The sequence below is a fragment of the Cydia amplana genome, chromosome 20 (genome assembly GCF_948474715.1).
Source record: "Cydia amplana chromosome 20, ilCydAmpl1.1, whole genome shotgun sequence".
Classification (NCBI taxonomy): Eukaryota; Metazoa; Arthropoda; class Insecta; order Lepidoptera; family Tortricidae; genus Cydia; species Cydia amplana.
Genome location: NC_086088.1, coordinates 10575731 through 10593587, shown reverse-complemented (window position 1 = coordinate 10593587; position 17857 = coordinate 10575731). Strand labels below are relative to the sequence as shown.

The 17857-nt window shown below is 40.6% G+C and overlaps 2 protein-coding genes across 2 annotated transcripts; one reads left to right on the top strand and one right to left on the bottom strand.

The window, feature by feature from the left end:
* The first annotated feature begins 2518 nt into the window (after window positions 1–2518).
* LOC134657750 (uncharacterized) lies at window positions 2519–5001 on the top strand. Its single transcript, XM_063513315.1, has 3 exons — window positions 2519–3908; window positions 3960–4256; window positions 4880–5001. Exons 1-3 carry the CDS (start codon window positions 2519–2521, stop codon window positions 4999–5001), a joined length of 1809 nt encoding a protein of 602 aa, XP_063369385.1.
* A 648-nt stretch (window positions 5002–5649) lies between these two features.
* On the bottom strand, window positions 5650–17579 carry LOC134657648 (facilitated trehalose transporter Tret1-like). Its single transcript, XM_063513209.1, has 6 exons — window positions 17449–17579; window positions 13300–13539; window positions 9050–9247; window positions 7446–7641; window positions 6862–6988; window positions 5650–6391 (listed from the first exon to the last, which is right to left on the bottom strand). The coding sequence occupies exons 1-6, from the start codon at window positions 17534–17536 to the stop codon at window positions 5705–5707; spliced, it is 1536 nt and encodes a 511-aa protein (XP_063369279.1). The 5' UTR covers window positions 17537–17579; the 3' UTR covers window positions 5650–5704.
* Between the last annotated feature and the right edge of the window lie 278 nt (window positions 17580–17857).

The following is a 17857-nucleotide window of genomic DNA, read 5'->3' as shown; positions in this document are numbered from 1 at the left end:
CGCCCATACTCCTGCCGGTAATAAGTCGTCCGCGAGCACACATGAACATGACAACGTAGCCGCCGCCTCTGTAAGTAACATAGAGAAACAAAATGACCGCCAGTCGGCGGTAGTCACTGCTGATAGTGTCGCGATACTAGCGAGCGCTATCAAAGACTTAGCCGTTGCCTCTGCTAATAATAAACTGAATGCAAGCCTACTTAGCAGAATTAGCACTTCGCGAGACCTACCTGTGTTCTCCGGAGACCCGATGGAGTGGCTACAGTTTAAACAGGCGTACATGCAGTCAACAGAGGTGTGCGGTTTCAGCCCGGCTGAGAACATGTGGAGGCTAAGGAAGTGTCTACGTGGTGCTGCAAAATATGCTGTGTCAGCTCTTTTAATTAGTGCTTCCTCGCCTGACAAGGTCATCGCGACATTGGAACTTCAATTTGGTAATGCTGACACTATTTTATTCAAATTGATGAACGATATAAAGAAACTTCGCCCAGTATCGCCCGAGTATCACAGTGAAATCGTTGCATTTTCTGTGAAAATACAAAACTTTACTGAAGCGATACGCGCAGTTGGCCGCGAAGTATATATGCATGATGTGACTGTTTCATCAATCGTACTGTCCAAACTTCCACCAGTGCTGATTTCTAAGTGGTCGGATTATAGTTTTGTACAGATAAAGGCAGGCATAAAACCGCGATTGGAGATATTATCTGAATTTCTTAGCCTAGAAGCGGAAAAGATATCGGCCACAGCGAACGCAAGTTTAATGTGCACTATGAATACGCAACACAATAGCAACAAACATGTCACTCGGGCGCAAGCTGTACTAGTGCAAGCGGACAGCCAGATGAACCGCAGTACTACTAACGTAAACTGTCAGTATTGTAAAATGTCTGCACATAAACTGACCGAGTGTAAGAAGTTTAAGAAGGCGTTGCGTAAGGATCGCTGGCGATATGTTAAACGCTCTAATGTTTGCTTTAAGTGTTTGCAAGCTCGTCACGGGGCCGAATCCTGCTCCGCTCCCGTGTGTGATGTAGATAACTGCGGCGGCGACCATCATCGGTTGCTTCATTTTGTTGGCCGCAACAGCGCTGATTCACCGAGCACGGACTCGATCGAAACTTCGACGTCGGCGCCGGCTACTACACCTATCGCAGAGACCGTAAACCACGTGAAGGAGACGGACACTAAAGTGTTTTTGAAGGTAGTGCCAATTAAAGTTCACGGTCCTAATGGCGTTTTCAGTGTTAACGCATTTATCGACGACGGATCTTCGGTAACGATGGTTAGCCGCGAGCTCGCCGCCCGCGCTGGGTTGCGCGGGCGCCCTCAATCTATGCTCGTACGTGGTGCGTGGAAAGGTGACGACTCAGTGCATGACACTACAGTGTATAATGTCGATATATCTAGTGAAAATGATGAAGTGTTTAGTATTAAGGCTCGTGGTGTAATAGATTTGGATTTGCCAGAACAAAATGTTTCCCATATTAACCTAGAAAAGTATTCTCACCTTAGAGCACTAAAAAATAAGTTGTCACAAAATGTTGATATGAAGCCCGAAGTGTTAATAGGGCAAGATAACTGTCATTTGTTTATTCCTTTAGAGGTATGTGTAGGTAAACGTTATGAGCCGTTAGCTACCCGAACACCCCTGGGTTGGTCCGTGCATGGCCCAGTGCGGGTTCCGCACGTAGAAAGCTCAGCCATGCAAGCACACACGACGCTGCTCTTGTCCGGCGCACCTGTGGTTGAATCTGAACTCGGCCTCCGCGAGTTGCACGAGGTGGTGAGGCGCTCTTTTAGTATAGAGGCCATGGGTGTTACAGGTAAGCCAAGGCAGAACAGCGACGACGTGTCCGCCCAAGCAAAGCTTGAGCAAACTGCGACTCTCATTAACGGTAGGTGGCAAGTAGGATTACCTTGGAAGGACGACAACTGCAAATTACCCGAAAGCTTTCCTATGGCTTTCAAAAGGCTACAAGGTGTAGAACGAAAAATGGCTGCAAACGAAGAGTTTGCTCAAAGGTATCGCGAGCGCGTTAGCCATTTACTTGATAATGACTTTGCTAGGGAGATGGAGGAGCCGCAGCCGACGCCAAAGACCTGGTACCTTCCTCATTTTGGTGTGGATAACCCAAACAAAAAGAAACTCAGGCTCGTGTTTGACGCGGCCGCTAAATGTGAAGGTATGTCACTTAATGATCACCTACTTACAGGGCCAGATTTACTTTCGTCTCTGTTCGGAATAATGGTTCGGTTTCGTGAGAACAGAGTGGGAGTGACTGGAGACATAAAGGATATGTTTTTAAGGGTAAAGATTAGACCTGAAGACCAAGATGCTTTGCGTTTTCTATGGAGAGGTACGCCTAATGAGCCCGTGAAAACATATTCTATGACTTCGCTCATTTTTGGCGCCAATTGCGCACCTTTCATTGCGCAATTTATAAAAAATAAAAATGCGCTACGGTTTGAATCAACACATCCTTCAGCCGTCGCTGCTATTTGTGAGCAGCACTATATGGATGACTACATACAAAGTCTACCGGACGAATCTACCGCGATTGATATGGTAAGGGATATAATTAATATTCACAAAGAGGGTGGGTTCGAAATTCGGAATTTCACGAGCAATAATTTGGATGTGTTGAAAAGTGTGCCTACCGATGCTCTAGGCAACGCCGCTGTGAAATTCAAAATAGGTCAGCAGTACGAAGGCGAACGAACGCTCGGGCTCATTTGGTACCCAGGGACGGACGAACTAGGTTTCGACGTGTCGTTGAAGCGTGTGCCACTTGATATATTAAAAGGTGAGCAAAGACCAACTAAAAGGCTAATGTTGAAAGTTATTATGTCAATATTCGACGTGTTTGGCTTTTTGGCTCCTTTTACTATACAAGGTAAGATAATGCTTCAAGACACGTGGAAATCGCATGTCGGCTGGGATGACACCATTCCTGACGCCACATTTGATAAGTGGCGAAAGTGGCTCGAGCTGCTGCAGGTAATAAACAAAATTCGAGTACCCAGATGTTATCACCAGGCAGCGACAACAGGAAGCGTAGCAATGCTACGAGAGCCGGTCGCTACAAACGCTGCACCATCTCCACTGAAGGGCGTCAGCGCAAGTGCTGTTGCAACAAGTTGTGAGTATAATAATCTGCAATTGCATACGTTTTGTGATGCGTCAACAAAAGCAATGGCTGCCGTGTCATACTGGCGATGGAATGACAAGTTTGGAAACATCTGTGTAGCGTTAGTGGCTAGTAAATGTAGAGTTTGTCCAGTCAAGGCATTGACAGTGCCCAGATATGAGTTACAAAGTGCTCTTTTAGCTGCCAGATTAGCAGATACACTGTTGAAAGAGCACAAACTCAAAGCAACGCGAAGATACTTTTGGAGTGATGCCACTACCGTGTTGCACTGGATAAAAAATGACACACGCAATTATAAGACTTTTGTTGCGAACAGATTGGGTGAAATCGACGAGCTTACGCGTGCATCAGAGTGGAGGTACGTACCTACTAAGTTAAATATTGCTGACACAGCCACACGTGAGGTCTACGACGAAACCATTTTTCAAAACGAATGGTTCAACGGTCCTACATTTTTATACGGTGAAGAATCTACATGGCCGCGAGACTTAGTGGAACGAGATGTCAATGTTTCAAATCTAGAACGCGTAACATTGGTCCAAGTAACTGCTCAAAACTCACCTCTTCCGGATCCTCATCGTTTTTCGTCTTGGTTGCGGCTTAAGAGAGCTACTGCAGCGGTTCTTAAGTTTGTAAACAAATGTAAAAAACTTACAAGCGAAGAGGACTGCGAAACAATGGAAAGAGCGGAGCGTCTTATATTGAAACAAGCCCAGCGAGAGTCTTTCGGCCAAGAGATTGCAGCAATAAAAGCAGGTAAGTGTATAGACTGCAATAGCAGAATACGTACCTTATCACCATTTTTAGACGAGTTCGACGTGCTACGATGTGGTGGCCGAATTGACGCCGCACTAGATGTGGCACATGATGTTAAAAGGCCAATCATCCTTGACGGTAAGCATCAAGTAGCGCGACTATTAGCCAAACATTACCATGAAAAGGCTGCTCACGATCAACAGGAGACTGTAGTAAATGATCTCAAGCAGAGATACTGGATAGTGAAACTAAGGTCTACTGTCAAGTTTGTAGCTTCACGCTGCATGATATGCAGACTGAGGAAAGCCAAACCTGAAGTTCCCAGGATGGGAGACTTACCAGCAGCGCGTATGGCTCACCATCAGAGGCCGTTTACATATAGCGGATGTGATCTGTTTGGCCCAATTGAGGTGACAGTGGGAAGACACCGCGAAAACAGGTATGGTGTACTTTTTACTTGTCTGACGGTAAGAGCCGTCCATATAGAAATAGTTTATACTCTGACAACGGATTCTATGATAATGGCACTTCGGCGGATGGCGGCACGAAGAGGTTGGCCGCGATATTTGTATTCAGATAACGGTACTAACCTGCGGGGCGCTCATTCGGAATTGAAGAAAGCCGTTCAGGAACTAGATGATGAAGTCTTGATAAGAGAAGCTGCGAACGAAGGAATCCAGTGGTCGTTTATTCCACCCGCTAGTCCCCATTGGGGTGGGGCATGGGAACGACTGGTGCGCAGTGTAAAGACTTCTCTAAAGGTAATTTTAAAAGAAAGAGCGCCCAAAGATGAAACTTTGAGCACTCTTATAGCCGAGGTAGAAAATATAGTGAACTGTAGACCCTTAACTCACGTATCTGTTGAACCTGGAAGTGATGAGGCTTTGACGCCAAATCATTTCCTCCTCGGTACGTCGTCCAGCTTACCTGTATTAGGTTGTTTTAATGATAACGACTTACATCTCCGGAAGCAATGGCGCAAGTCACAGCTTCTAGCAGATATGTTTTGGCAGCGATGGGTCAGAGAGTACTTGCCGGTTTTGATTCCACGTCAAAAATGGAACCAAGAACAGAGGCCTCTGCAGGTAGGTGACCTGGTGCTGATAGTGGATCCTGGGGCTCGCCGAAACGTGTGGTTAAAAGGTGTGGTAAGTCAAGTATTCCCTGGAACAGATGGTCGGGTGCGCATGGTTGAGCTGAAAACTAAGTCGGGAACGTTGAGGCGTTCGGCAACACGCGTTGCACGAATTCCAACAGTAAATGAGTGCTGAGCCAGCACTGGGGTGGGGAATGTAGGCGACGGGACCTACCAACCTCCGTGCTGCGCGCGTGCTGGCCGGTAAGGATGCCGCGGCCAGCGCGCGCGTCTTTTGTTTTTAAAAAAGTATTTCTTCTCTGAGTTTTCTTTGCGAATGGAATAGCGTCTATGTTTTGTGTTTGCACATTATTTGTATTAATAAGTGTAAATTGCTTCTAGTTTGTATATATTCTGTGTAACTTTATGTGCTGTGTAAATACTGTGTAAAATAAACTGTACATACACACTTTTACGCGTATTTTTCGTCATCGGCGGCCCGACATCCTACAAGTCTGGTATCTAAAATCTAATTCAAATAAATTAATACCAATCTATAATTCTCATCAGCAGGACCACTACATACTCTAAATGTTTTGTAAAGAACACATCTTTTTTATATTATAAACAAACTCCGAGACTTAAGAATAAAATGTTCAATTGCGACGTTTTATTCTTAAACCACGAAATCTCTATAAATACTGCCAGCAATATTTAAAAATTATTTCCTACCGCCCAAAATAGCTTGAATCTGCGACACAGTCTTCCCTTTAGTCTCCGGAATTAAAAAGAAAACGAAAAACACGCAAATCACCATGAAAGCTGCGAAGAACCAGAAACAACTGTAGATGCCAATGATCTCCATCATAATCGGGAAGCAGAGAGTCACAATAAACACCAAACACCAGTTGAAAATGACGGCAATACCAGAAGCGGTGCCTCTGAATTCAACAGCAAACAATTCGGCCATCATCATCCAAGGAATTGGACCGAAGCCTAATGAGAAAGAGACAATGAATAAAACAAGACAGAGCAGCGGGATCCATCCAAAAGCAGTAACATCATATTTATCCTGCTGTAACTTGAAGAAGATACCTAAAATGATCAAGCAAAGTCCCATGATAACGCAGCTTTGGAGGAGCAAGATCCTTCTGCCAGCCTTCTCGATAAGCAATGAGCTGACGTAAGTGGCTATAGTTTGGACGACGCCAACGATGATGGTCGCGATGACGGGGTCGATGTTGGAGCCGGCGGCGGTGAAGATCTGGTTAGTGTAGAAGATGACGGCGTTGATGCCGCTGAACTGCTGGAAGAACATGAGGCCGAGAGAGCAGATGAGCGCCATGCGGGAGGTGCGGTTGGTGACCATGGTGAGCATGCCGGCGCGCTGACGGGAGGCTTGGTCCACCTGGAAGGAAAAAATGGTCAGTTTCTGAAAACACGCAAAGCAAAAGCAAACTGGAGTGGTAATGGCGAGTTAGATTTGCGCTATTTGAATGAGAAATTGATCAGGGTGAACTTTGTGACGTCTCAGAACTACGAAGTATAACATAGCGCTGATTATTAGGAAAGTTATTTTTATTTATGCTACCAGCAGCTTCTATGTTATTTCTACCAAAGAGTTATCCATAGTAGATGAAATACAGAGGCAAAGAAAAAATCGTGTCTCAAATTTGACAGCTGAAGTAGATATTGTTGGTCACAGCCTCGTATGAGGCTTATAGAGTCTGTGTGGAAAGAGAAGAGTCGTAGAAATGTATGGGTTCCCGTACATTCCACGACTCTTCTCTTTCCGCACAGACTCTAGTCAACAGTTGACGTTTGACAAATAAGTTACCACAAATTTTAAGAACCCATATAGCGCGCCATAGAACTTACGTCTTTCTGCATATCCTCAAGCTCGGCAGTCAGATCGGCGTTGGGTCCTCGCAGCCACTGCAGCGCGCGCTCTGCATCCCGTCGCCTGTTCTTCTTCAGCAGGTATTGAGGAGTTTCTGGCATCCACCTGGAAACCGGAAAAGATTTCATGATTTAGGTGTCTTTCAAAGATCAAATCAGAATATGAGTGAATCATCCTTACTCCTGTATGAATGGATAATACGTACTGACTCAGTTTGAGTTGAAAAAACGTACCTAATCACAAAGTAATGACGTTGATGAGGATAAAGCTAGCTTTAGAAAAAGATCTTACAAAAACACAGCAAAGGATCATTCAGAATAACAGAAGAATCCCTTCAGCTATCTTAAGATACCTACTTAAAAAAAGTCTTACCGAAATACAACCACTAATAATACAGAAGGCAGCGAAGTGGATATAATGGAGAGAGGTTTCCATTGCGTCCAACGAAGATGAAGGTGAAACAAGATGCCAACAGTCAATAACAGTTGGAAGAAAGCCCCTGATCGCCTCGGATGGCGGTCTAACCTCACCGAACGATGGTCGTTGTAGAAGTGAATCTTACCAAAACACAGCCACGAGTAGAGGAGGCAGCACAGCAGAAATTATGGAGAGAGTTCTCCAATGCGTCCAGCCGCCGACGACGAAGGTGAACAGTATTCCAACGGTCAAGAAGAGTTGGAAGAAGGCCCCAAGAGCGCCTCTGATGGACGTCTCGGCGATCTCACCGATGTACATGGGCGCGGCTACGCAAATGCCACCTGGAAAGTTTGAAATAATTACTATTAAATTAATAAATGCTAAAGCAGAAGGGAATTTAAATTAAACTAATATCGTCTTCGGTTACCGCGGTAGTTACTCATGAAATAAAACTATTAAATATTGAACCGCGTATATTGAAATTTAAACCGATTACACTCGATCTAACTGATTAAATTAATCTACCTATTTGCAATTTACTAACGGCAACACCATACCTCCTAACTATCGGAAGGATTAGGTATTTCTTTGGGGGAAGGTTCACGAATGGTCAGTTAATTGAGTCATCGACGGTAATGACATTCTTAACAAAGTATAATAGGATTAGCACTTGATCGCGAATTCTAAACACCTACCTACTACTATTAATTATATTACAAACCTCTGGATATTTTTCTGAGGTAAGAAATATTAATTCCTACCAAAACATTGAACAAAATGTCGGTATTCTACTACTATGACTCTATATGGTGACTATTCTAATAGTTCTAAAGAATCGGCGTAACATATTTATTTAAGGTGGAACCTTTAGGCTCAAAATAAGATAGAAAATGTAGTAAAACGGCCAACCAGGTAACACAATCAACATTTGCGTTAGAATGCCTAAGTAAGTAATTTATGAAAATTTATCCAACGAATGGAGGCCAACGCATAGTTCATATTCATAATAATGATTTTACTACCTATGAATACTTGCTGTACCTACTTCAAAGCAACGGCTCTAATAACAAAGTGCAAATCCGCAGTTATATTAATTTATATCTGACGTTTGAAGAGTATTGTATATATACTACCACTTGCTAACTGAGCTAAGTAGCTAACTCGATTTAACTAAAGTATAAATCTGCGTAAGAGACTGGGATATCTCAGATTCTATATTATCTAGTCATATTTAAGACAGAACGAAGCAGTTTATTACTTTGATGTCATTAATAAACTGTTACTGCTACTGTTTTTAGAATGAGGAGCAGGATATGATCCATCAGACCACAGCTTCGATGGCGGTACTCGTCAGCCAGAACTTGTGTATGCTATGTTATTTTAGCGTAATCTTATATCTATAGAAGACAAGTGTGTAAGGCTTTAAACAATACATTGTTGCAGACTGTTAGGAAAATCATATTCACACTTTTCCTGACATATCAAACCGAGCCGTGGCAAAAGGCTGGTATAAGATTTGAAAGATGTTTATGACGATGACTTGATGAGTGTCTAATATGAAGAACCAGTTGCTCTTCAAGTCCAGCGAAGAACCCAGCACGATCAGCGATCAGTGCGTACCTACCAGCGCCATTGGCCAATAACAGCCAGTCCAGTAAGAACGGCTAACACCGTTAGAGCGACGATGGGGGGTACTAGGGACAAAGAGGACGAGGATGGTAGGAAGACCTAAAAGATACAAGCTCTTACCAGTGGCCAAACCAGCGAAGAACCTAGCAGCGATCAGCATACCAGCACCATTAGCGAAGATAGTCAGCAGCCAGTTGAGCAGGAACGGTACAGATAGTATCAGGATGGTGGGTCGTCTTCCAACCTTCTCGGCTAGCACGCCTACTGGCAACGCGGAGATGGCTGCGCCGATGGCCAGGATCGAGGATACTAGGGAACCTGGAATGAGAAATGTTGAAGAATGTAGTGAAGACATTGATAGAGTTAGACCATGGCACAGAATAACTAATAGTACTACCGTACAGAAAATTCACTCCTTCACAAAAGTCAGGTTTAGGTATAAAATTACACCTATATCGCCGCCTGCAAGCAAAATTGAAACTTATAACCGCGCACGAACCGTGAATCTCCTTTGCGCGCCGCAGTTTTATGACCGAGCTGTGAGTGTCGGCACGGGGTTATCACTTGACAAGTTTTTATACCTATACCCACTGATTTATAGGTAAGTCTGCAACGATTTTAAATTGATAGCACACGCAGTGCAAGTGTTATTCATACGTCATAATTACATAGATGTTAAAAAAACTGCTTTATTGAGAAAATAAAGTAGTAGGTAACAGTTATGAATGATTCACGGTTAGTTTCACTAGACTTATATCGAGCGGGATATGAACCGTGATTATTAACCTTTTCTATTGTTTTGGAGCACCCGAAATATCGGTACTTAGATACTCGGTCGGTAGTAGGTACCTACCTAGATATATTTTTAGATTCGACTATATTAAAGTTTGTCGGTCACATTTTAAGTCAGGTGATTGACATACGATCCTATGCGGGCGGACGCTCTCTCATTGCGCTGATTAGATAACAGGAACCGTCAGGGTCGCGGTCACAACAGCATAATGTTGTAAAGTGTTTTTAGATTCATCCGGTGCCCGGACACTTTCTACAATCGTTCTGAGAAGCGACAGGAAAATATTAAACGTACTTTGGTCAGGCTTTAGCAAATGATGTGTGTAGTCATAAAATTCGCTATTAGTCATTCAAATGTTGTTTTAAAATCTTGTGACAGATTTATTTTGATTTGTGATCAGCATCAGTGTGGTATGAATAAAACCACATGCTACTTCTACTTCAAGTGAATGACCACATTATCAAATATAATCATCAGCTGATTATTAGCAACTAAAGCACGTGTCTGCTTCCTCGTGACATGCCAAGCGCCACCGCTCAAAACAGACCCACCCATTGCTATAATTAGAGTAGGGCTTGCAAATATTCGAAACTTTCAGATATTCGAATATTCGACTTTTTCTGACGACGTATTCGAATATTCGAATAAATATTCGAATATTATAAAAAATAAGAAAAGGAACGAGAAATCGGTTTATTATCGTTTTATTCAAAAGCTTTTTTTACATATTGCTAAAACTAAGGATATTTGGCAGAAATCCACTTAATTGACTAGATTTTATCACCCTACTATTTATAAGATGCCCACATTTCTAAAAACAAGTAAAACGCCAAAATTAGACGTACATATTTAATATTTCTAGATAAAACTTATTATAAATGCGTCTTTGCGTGAAATAATATAACTTTAACCATCCAAACACTTAGAATGAATGGACACACCTGGAATGTAAGATATTTTTTTTTTAGTAGGTACCTAATTATTTTCCGATTTAAATTAACTTGTAATCACTCAGAGGCCTGTAAAAAGGCCTTTAATTTCATTGTATTTTGAATCTTTATTGACTTTATTTGTTTTGGCAAGTTATTATTCCTAATGGTCGGCTAATTATATAATATTGGAATATTTAAGGGAAAAAGTTAGTTGAGTACTGGGTGGATTATTCGTCAGCTAAAGGCAAGATGATGCATGGTTAGATTACCAAGTTCGGCAGGTTTGGTATGATTAAATTTGAGAATTGCGATAAGTGGCAAGGTTTAGACTTCAAAAATTCGCTTAACGTACGCTTATACTGAATAAACAGAATGACCCTTTAACTTAAAACTTACGCACCGTAAAAATAACATACTTTTTGATTTCGTTTTCTTTTAAATTGAGTTAGGTTTCACTGTATTCACGAAGTCTATCGAGAGGAATACAGTAAAAATATTATTTCCTTCGTATTTGGGTACCTACCCTTCCTCATTCACTGTAAATACCCGTAAAACACACAGAAACTGTAACTACAGCGGATGACATAGATTTTTTTATAGTAATAAAAAATATTCGAATATTCGAAACCTGAGCGGCCGAATATTCGAATATCAAAACAGGTCGAATATTCGACAAATTCGAATATTCGAATATTCGAATTGCAAGCCCTAAATTAGAGCAACTACGAGTATGCAAGTTCCCAAATGACATTTCGAATGTTTATGCCAAGTATCTGAACAGACGTTGATCTCTTAAAAGCTGGAGAGATATAGATAGAAATTCTTATTGTGGACGACGAAATCTTACAATGAGTATCTACTCATTGATAATGATTGATTGATGAGATAGGTACGCATCATTTAATACATGCATGTGTGACACTGCGCCAGAAAATAAAGGGGTTCGTACATAAAAGGAAATATTTTTTAGCTGGTTGCAAACGAGCACACAATCCCTATGATGCAAATTGGTCAACCGTGTCTATGCACTGCTGCAACATGGCTGCAACCCCAAATAGGTAAGTGACAGTTAACTAAATGTTAAACATCAGTTTTACATAATCCTATATTCAAGGTTTTGCCAAGAACCTGTTCATCGTGTCAACGAAACGAAAAACAAAATAGTTCATTAGAAAAACAAGTGGACGTAAAACGCGTCATTATCACCAAATCTATAATGACACAACAGCACATGTTATTCTAAAAGCATCACACATTTGCGTCGTTATTCTATTGAGGTCGAAAAGCAGGAACATGAACCGAGTGGTGTGACACACCCACCAAGCTGGAGGCTCGCCAAACGACACCAAAACATTCTTAGACCTGGAACGACTGAAGTCAGTATAAGCTTCTTGCAGACTTAATACGTTCTTATCCTTAAGAATCAAAACAATCTTAGAAGAACATAGACTCAAGTGGCTACGATCTACAAAGGGACTTGTCACGTTCTGCAGATAGAGTTGGTATAAACAAATATAGGCGTAGTTGACGTTATGAATGGCGCGTGGATGAAACTAGATGAGGCGTGTCTTGGTGTAGTTAGTTCTATTCTGGTTCGGATGGTGACAGGAGACTGTAAGAATAAGCAACAGTGAATACGCTATATTCTGTTGTGTTAGTGGCAACACAGAATTGCTTTCCTTTTCCATCTGAATACTTAGGGTCGGTTGCACCTAAACGCCTATCACCTTTAAAGCGTTCGCTAAATTTTAGTGTGTGGGATTTTTTATAATTCTCGGCCGAGTGATGTTGATCAGTCTGTCAAATGTGGTTGGTGCAACTGGCCCTTAGGAGGCCATCGCGCGACATTCACTTATCGAGAAACAGCGCCGGAAGCTGTTGTCCTATTAAAACTTCCCATGCAAGTAAATTTTATGGAACAACAATTACAGTCCATGCAAGATACCATGGTATAATAATATACTCCGCCTGGTACTCTCTTCCGACCACGTGACTGACACAAGCCTACTACGTCATCATGCGACAGCGCTATATAATAATATGCAATAGCGCTATATAAAGTGGCAATGTTATTGTGACGTAGGCTTGTGTCACTCTGGGAAGAGAAGACCATGTTTTATTAGACTATGCAAGATAGTCAAGGAATCGCAGGGGAGCCTCGCTTGTCCCCTGCGCCCCACGCCTGTTTGGTGCAGCTTGCGAAAAGCGACCGTAACGACGTATTAAGTTTTGATAGGACTTAAATTAGGATTGGATAGTCCATTAGTATCAAAAACATCTCAAGTAAAAGTAAAAGATCGTTTCATTTCATTTCGTTTCATTAATTTAACATTAAATATATAATAAATAAAATCGTTAATCGTAAATATTATGTAGAATGACAAACGCACATGAACTCATGTTGGGTGGAGATTTATTGGTACCGTTGGGGTAGCGGTAGAGATGTCCGGGAAAGTATAAAGGATGACTCACGCTATACCGGGACGTGCGCAGGCCGATGCGTCCGTCATGTCATTTTCTATGACGGCTGATCGGTGATGCACTTGGTGCATGGCATAGAAAACGAAGCGCCGGAACCTCCGGCCCGGACTAGCGTGAGGCGAAACAAAACGTAAACAAAAGTTTTATCTAAAATGTAAACTTACTTTGAGCCGTTTCCAACAGCAAATCCGCAGGCTGGAATAAGGAGTTGACCATCACAGTCTGATTGGTGGTTCTGTTGATGTAGATGAACGGCAGCTCTGATACGACCACGGGGTAGATGACGCCATTGATGATGGTGGTGTTGGGGAGCTTGGTGCTGTTGGGGTTGGGGGGTTGGAGCTGTGGTAGCGCTGGGGAGGTCCAGGCGAGGATGGTGCCGGCGATCACCGCGCCGATGGCCGCTGTAATAGAAAGTTGGCGTTGAAGGGTATAGAAAACTTAGAATAAATTTAAAAGTGGAAAAATTAGTCCAGAAAAAATTATCCAGAGGCCGTGAGTTCAAGTCTCACCCAAGACAGTAATTTTTTCACTTTTAAGTTTATTCTAAGCTTAATTTAATAGCATAGTTCGCAGACGTTTTTGCTTGTTAAAAATTAAAAAATGGGTGTAGAAAATATCATGGAGAGTCCCCTTGTAAAACCAAGCCCCGCTCAGAATCGTCCAGATTTCTTTTAGTCCCATTCGTAAAACGTCATTTTTGTAACAAAATATCCGCTCTGTTAGGTGGAGAAGATGAAACTAGTTTTTTAAAGATTTATATTATGTACCTACCTACATACCTAGATTAATGTAAGATCTACAAAATAATGACTAACACGGTCACTTTCTGTTTGTATTGTAGGCGATTTTCGCTACAAACGGGAAAAAGCGTGCTACCGACCACACTCGTAGCGCGTAGCTCGCGCTGGCAGTGAATGTGTTAAGGCTATTACAAATAGGGACGTTTTGCGAAAGATTAAAACGAAAGATACAAACAATTTACTGAGCTTATTCATTATTACTTTGCAATTGACAGTAACGAGATAGTACCTATACCTTACGTAAACATATATCACACATGTTAAATCGACCGAACATCGCCAGTGACGTTCGGCAATCTATAAATATATCGGAATACGTTCACCCACGATAGTTACGCGATCATTCATATTGGCTTGTTTACACTATCTATCGAGGAATATAGGTACGTGGGTACTAATAATCACATGCACATCGTAGGAATATAATACATCGTACATTTTGTAGAAATTTCAGTGCAGCGTAGTTGAACTAAAATTCTTACAAACCATTTCTACATTACAAAATAATTAGTTATATCACGGAATGCGCTTTTTAGATCATAAAGCCCGGTTAGCCCGGGCCGTGTCCGGGCCGGAGCTTCCGGAGCTTCGTTTTCTATGGAAAGCATATCACGTCATCACCTGTCATCTGGGGCATTTCATATGAAGCGGACAGGAAAAAAAAAGTGAGGTTCCCGAATTTGTTTATATTTGGTTTAGTTCTTCTTCTGGTAGGTATAAAACCGGACGCCAAATATTTTTTATATATGACGTTTATTTTAAAAATTATGAGCTTTTCAAAAATTACCGTAATTGAAATTCCGATTTTTTTAAACTCGAATATCGAATAATTAAAACATATAACTTATTATTAAACCAAGCGTTTTGTATAGAATTTTTAAAGATCTTTTCAGCGAAGAAATCAATTTTGAAAAATAAATAAAAAATAATGGTTAAAACCGGAAGTAAACTTTTCGAAACCATTTTTCGAAAACTTTGACCAGTTTTTTTTAATTTTTTTTTATCTCAAAATATAGCCCTAAGTATGTACAAAATACACTAGAAGTTGCAGAATGGGATCTCCATTGGTTAAGACAATAGGTCAATAAATGTACATACATGTCGCCCTGAGTGCGACGTACCGTACTGGTATACATACATATAGCAGCTGTTTAGCTTATAAGAACATGTATTCAGTAAGACTGCTGGTAAATTCTAATCATAACATAATGAAATAAGAAATAAGAAAGTCAACAATTCTAACCAGTTTATTTCATAATTTTTATTATTTTACAATAAGAATCTATGCTAGAGCTCGTTCTTTTTACAAGAAGACAGTCAGTTTTTGGAATAAACGCATAAAACTTTTTTGTTCCTGGAATCGTGACTGCGGAATCAAACCTGGCCTGCAAAAATATCCTCTGACGTTGAATATCGTCTTTAGAGCAATAGTAGATTGCCGTTTGCTTCAAAGATGATTTTGCCCAGTCATACAATCGCATTGGTGAAATTATTGATCTACTTGGAGGTAACTGCAAACTTGCACGCCTCGCCAAACGTTTCAGGTTCCCTCCGAGATGTTGCGTGAATATGTGCCTCTGCATTCGTATTAAAATCATCCTTGTAATGAATAAGATTAACAAAGTTAAACCTATTTTTAAAATGTTGTGAGGTACCATCGGTTATGTATGTGATTTTAGATGCAAATATTTCTTTTTCTGAAAGGTGCTTGTGCAGTAATATTTGGTAAGCATAATAGGTAGCTGTGTCATGTTTTAAGTCATCGGAAATCATGACAATGCTGCCGTGTTTTATTTCAGTGCCATCTCTATAGTAATAAACCGAAGTTAGGAGTGTAGCTTGGTCGTTATTCCAATGAAACGATTGGGCAGAATCTTGGACTACGAAACTGTAATTTTCTGCAAAATCACACTGTACGATGATTTCCCTTCATCGATAGTCTCTTTCAGCTCTTAAGTAATAAAAATTATAAAAAAACTGGTTAGAATTGTTGACTTTCTTATTTCATTATGTTATGATTAGAATTTACCAGCAGTCTTACTGAATACATGTTCTAATAAGCTAAACAGCTGCTATATGTTTGTATACCAGTACGGTACGTCGCACTCAGGGCGACATGTATGTACATTTATTGACCTATTGTCTTAACCAATGGAGATCCCATTCTGCAACTTCTAGTGTATTTTGTACATACTTAGGGTTATATTTTGAGATAAAAATAAATAAAAAAAAACTGGTCAAAGTTTTCGAAAAATGGTTACGAAAAGTTTACTTCCGGTTTTAACCATTATTTTTTATTTATTTTTCAAAATTGATTTCTTCGCTGAAAAGATCTTTAAAAATTCTATACAAAACGCTTGGTTTAATAATAAGTTATATGTTTTAATTATTCGATATTCGAGTTTAAAAAAATCGGAATTTCAATTACGGTAATTTTTGAAAAGCTCATAATTTTTAAAATAAACGTCATATATAAAAAATATTTGGCGTCCGGTTTTATACCTACTAGAAGAAGAACTAAACCAAATATAAACAAATTCGGGAACCTCACTTTTTTTTTCCTGTCCGCTTCATATGAAATGCCCCATCTGTCATAGAAAAGTAAGCGCCGGAAGCTCCGGTCCGGTCTAACGTGATTCATCCTCGGTTGCAAAAAAATATATAAAGAAATCTTGCGGCTTTTCTAAAACGTACCATTTTTTTTAACGATTTATGCTCAATAGCTATTTACATGAAATTAATTGGCTTATATGCAATAAGGAAATTAAGGAAGCTAACTGCAAATTCTAAAGCTAACACTTCGAATCCACAACTCACGCGCGTGACATTTACGCGTCTAATCTTAGCGTCGAATTCGTAAACCGATCGGAGATTGAACGTGGATATCAGAACTTGTTTACGTTTAATATTAGCGCGTCTTACGTTAATATATCCATCTACCATGCATCTACCGGATAACCGGATAGGTAAGTAGATAGATAGATGATAGAACTTATAACTAAAGATAATCTTGCGTGTGCTTGTGTACAATACAAAAATGAATTTAAAAGTGGAAAAATTACTGTCTTGGGTGCGACTTGAACACACGTCCTCTGGATACTCCAGCGCTCTGCCACCAAGACCTCATCCTCATCCAGAGGCCGTTAGTTCAAGTCTCGCCCAAGACAGTAAATTGAATTTCGTTAACAATGAAAACGTATCTAAATAGAACCCCAATGCATCTTATATAAGTACAAAAGGATCTTTACACTTAAAGAAAATGTTAGGATAACAGTCAAAAGATATTTTTAATAACAAAATCGGTTTTAGGATCATAATCGGATGATCGGTCATAATTCATTATGATCGGATTGATCATAATGAATCTATTTATTACTAAAGTTTAATTACCTATTTAAAGTAAAATAGAATAAATAATTTCGTTATTTAAGTTTAGTAAAAGCTACTTCACGAGTTCATCTTTTATTTTAGTGTAGCTAAGTTTTAAACTACATAATATACAATAGGCACCTGCAACAGCGGCAATGTACTGCGGAGCTTTCTTCGTCTGTCCGCCCTTCTCTTGGACGGACAGCATGTGCAACGTCGGCTTGTCCATGGCTCACTCACGATGGCATTCTGGAACAAATGGAAACAAGGTTAGTGTATCACGCCTCAAACATTGTACCTAACGCCTGCCTAGCAATGTATAAAATGGGGTGAGTAGGCGCAAAACTGACATTCAAACCTCGATAACATTTTATTTTTACATATTCAAACTGAATGGTGTATATAATAAGTGTTCCGGACGTTTGTATTTTATTTTGGGTAGTTCCATTTCATAACTTTGACGATAAAATAAACAGGAAATCCCACCTCACCCCGTAGTCGCTTGTAAATGGGGTGAGATGGGATTTTATACAAAGGTGATTTTGGAAGA

Coding starts and splice junctions, on each gene's coding strand:
- LOC134657750 (XM_063513315.1), top strand. CDS start 2,519: ATGGATGACTACATACAAAGTCTACCGGACGAATCTACCGCGATTGAT. Junction 3,909..3,959: donor GATTGCAGCAATAAAAGCAG/GTAAGTGTATAG, acceptor CACCATTTTTAG/ACGAGTTCGACGTGCTACGA. Junction 4,257..4,879: donor GGGAGACTTACCAGCAGCGC/GTATGGCTCACC, acceptor CATCTCCGGAAG/CAATGGCGCAAGTCACAGCT.
- LOC134657648 (XM_063513209.1), bottom strand. CDS start 17,536: ATGGACAAGCCGACGTTGCACATGCTGTCCGTCCAAGAGAAGGGCGGA. Junction 9,248..13,299: donor GCTGTTGGAAACGGCTCAAA/GTAAGTTTACAT, acceptor TTCTCATTCCAG/GTTCCCTAGTATCCTCGATC. Junction 6,392..6,861: donor TTGAGGATATGCAGAAAGAC/GTAAGTTCTATG, acceptor TTTTCCTTCCAG/GTGGACCAAGCCTCCCGTCA.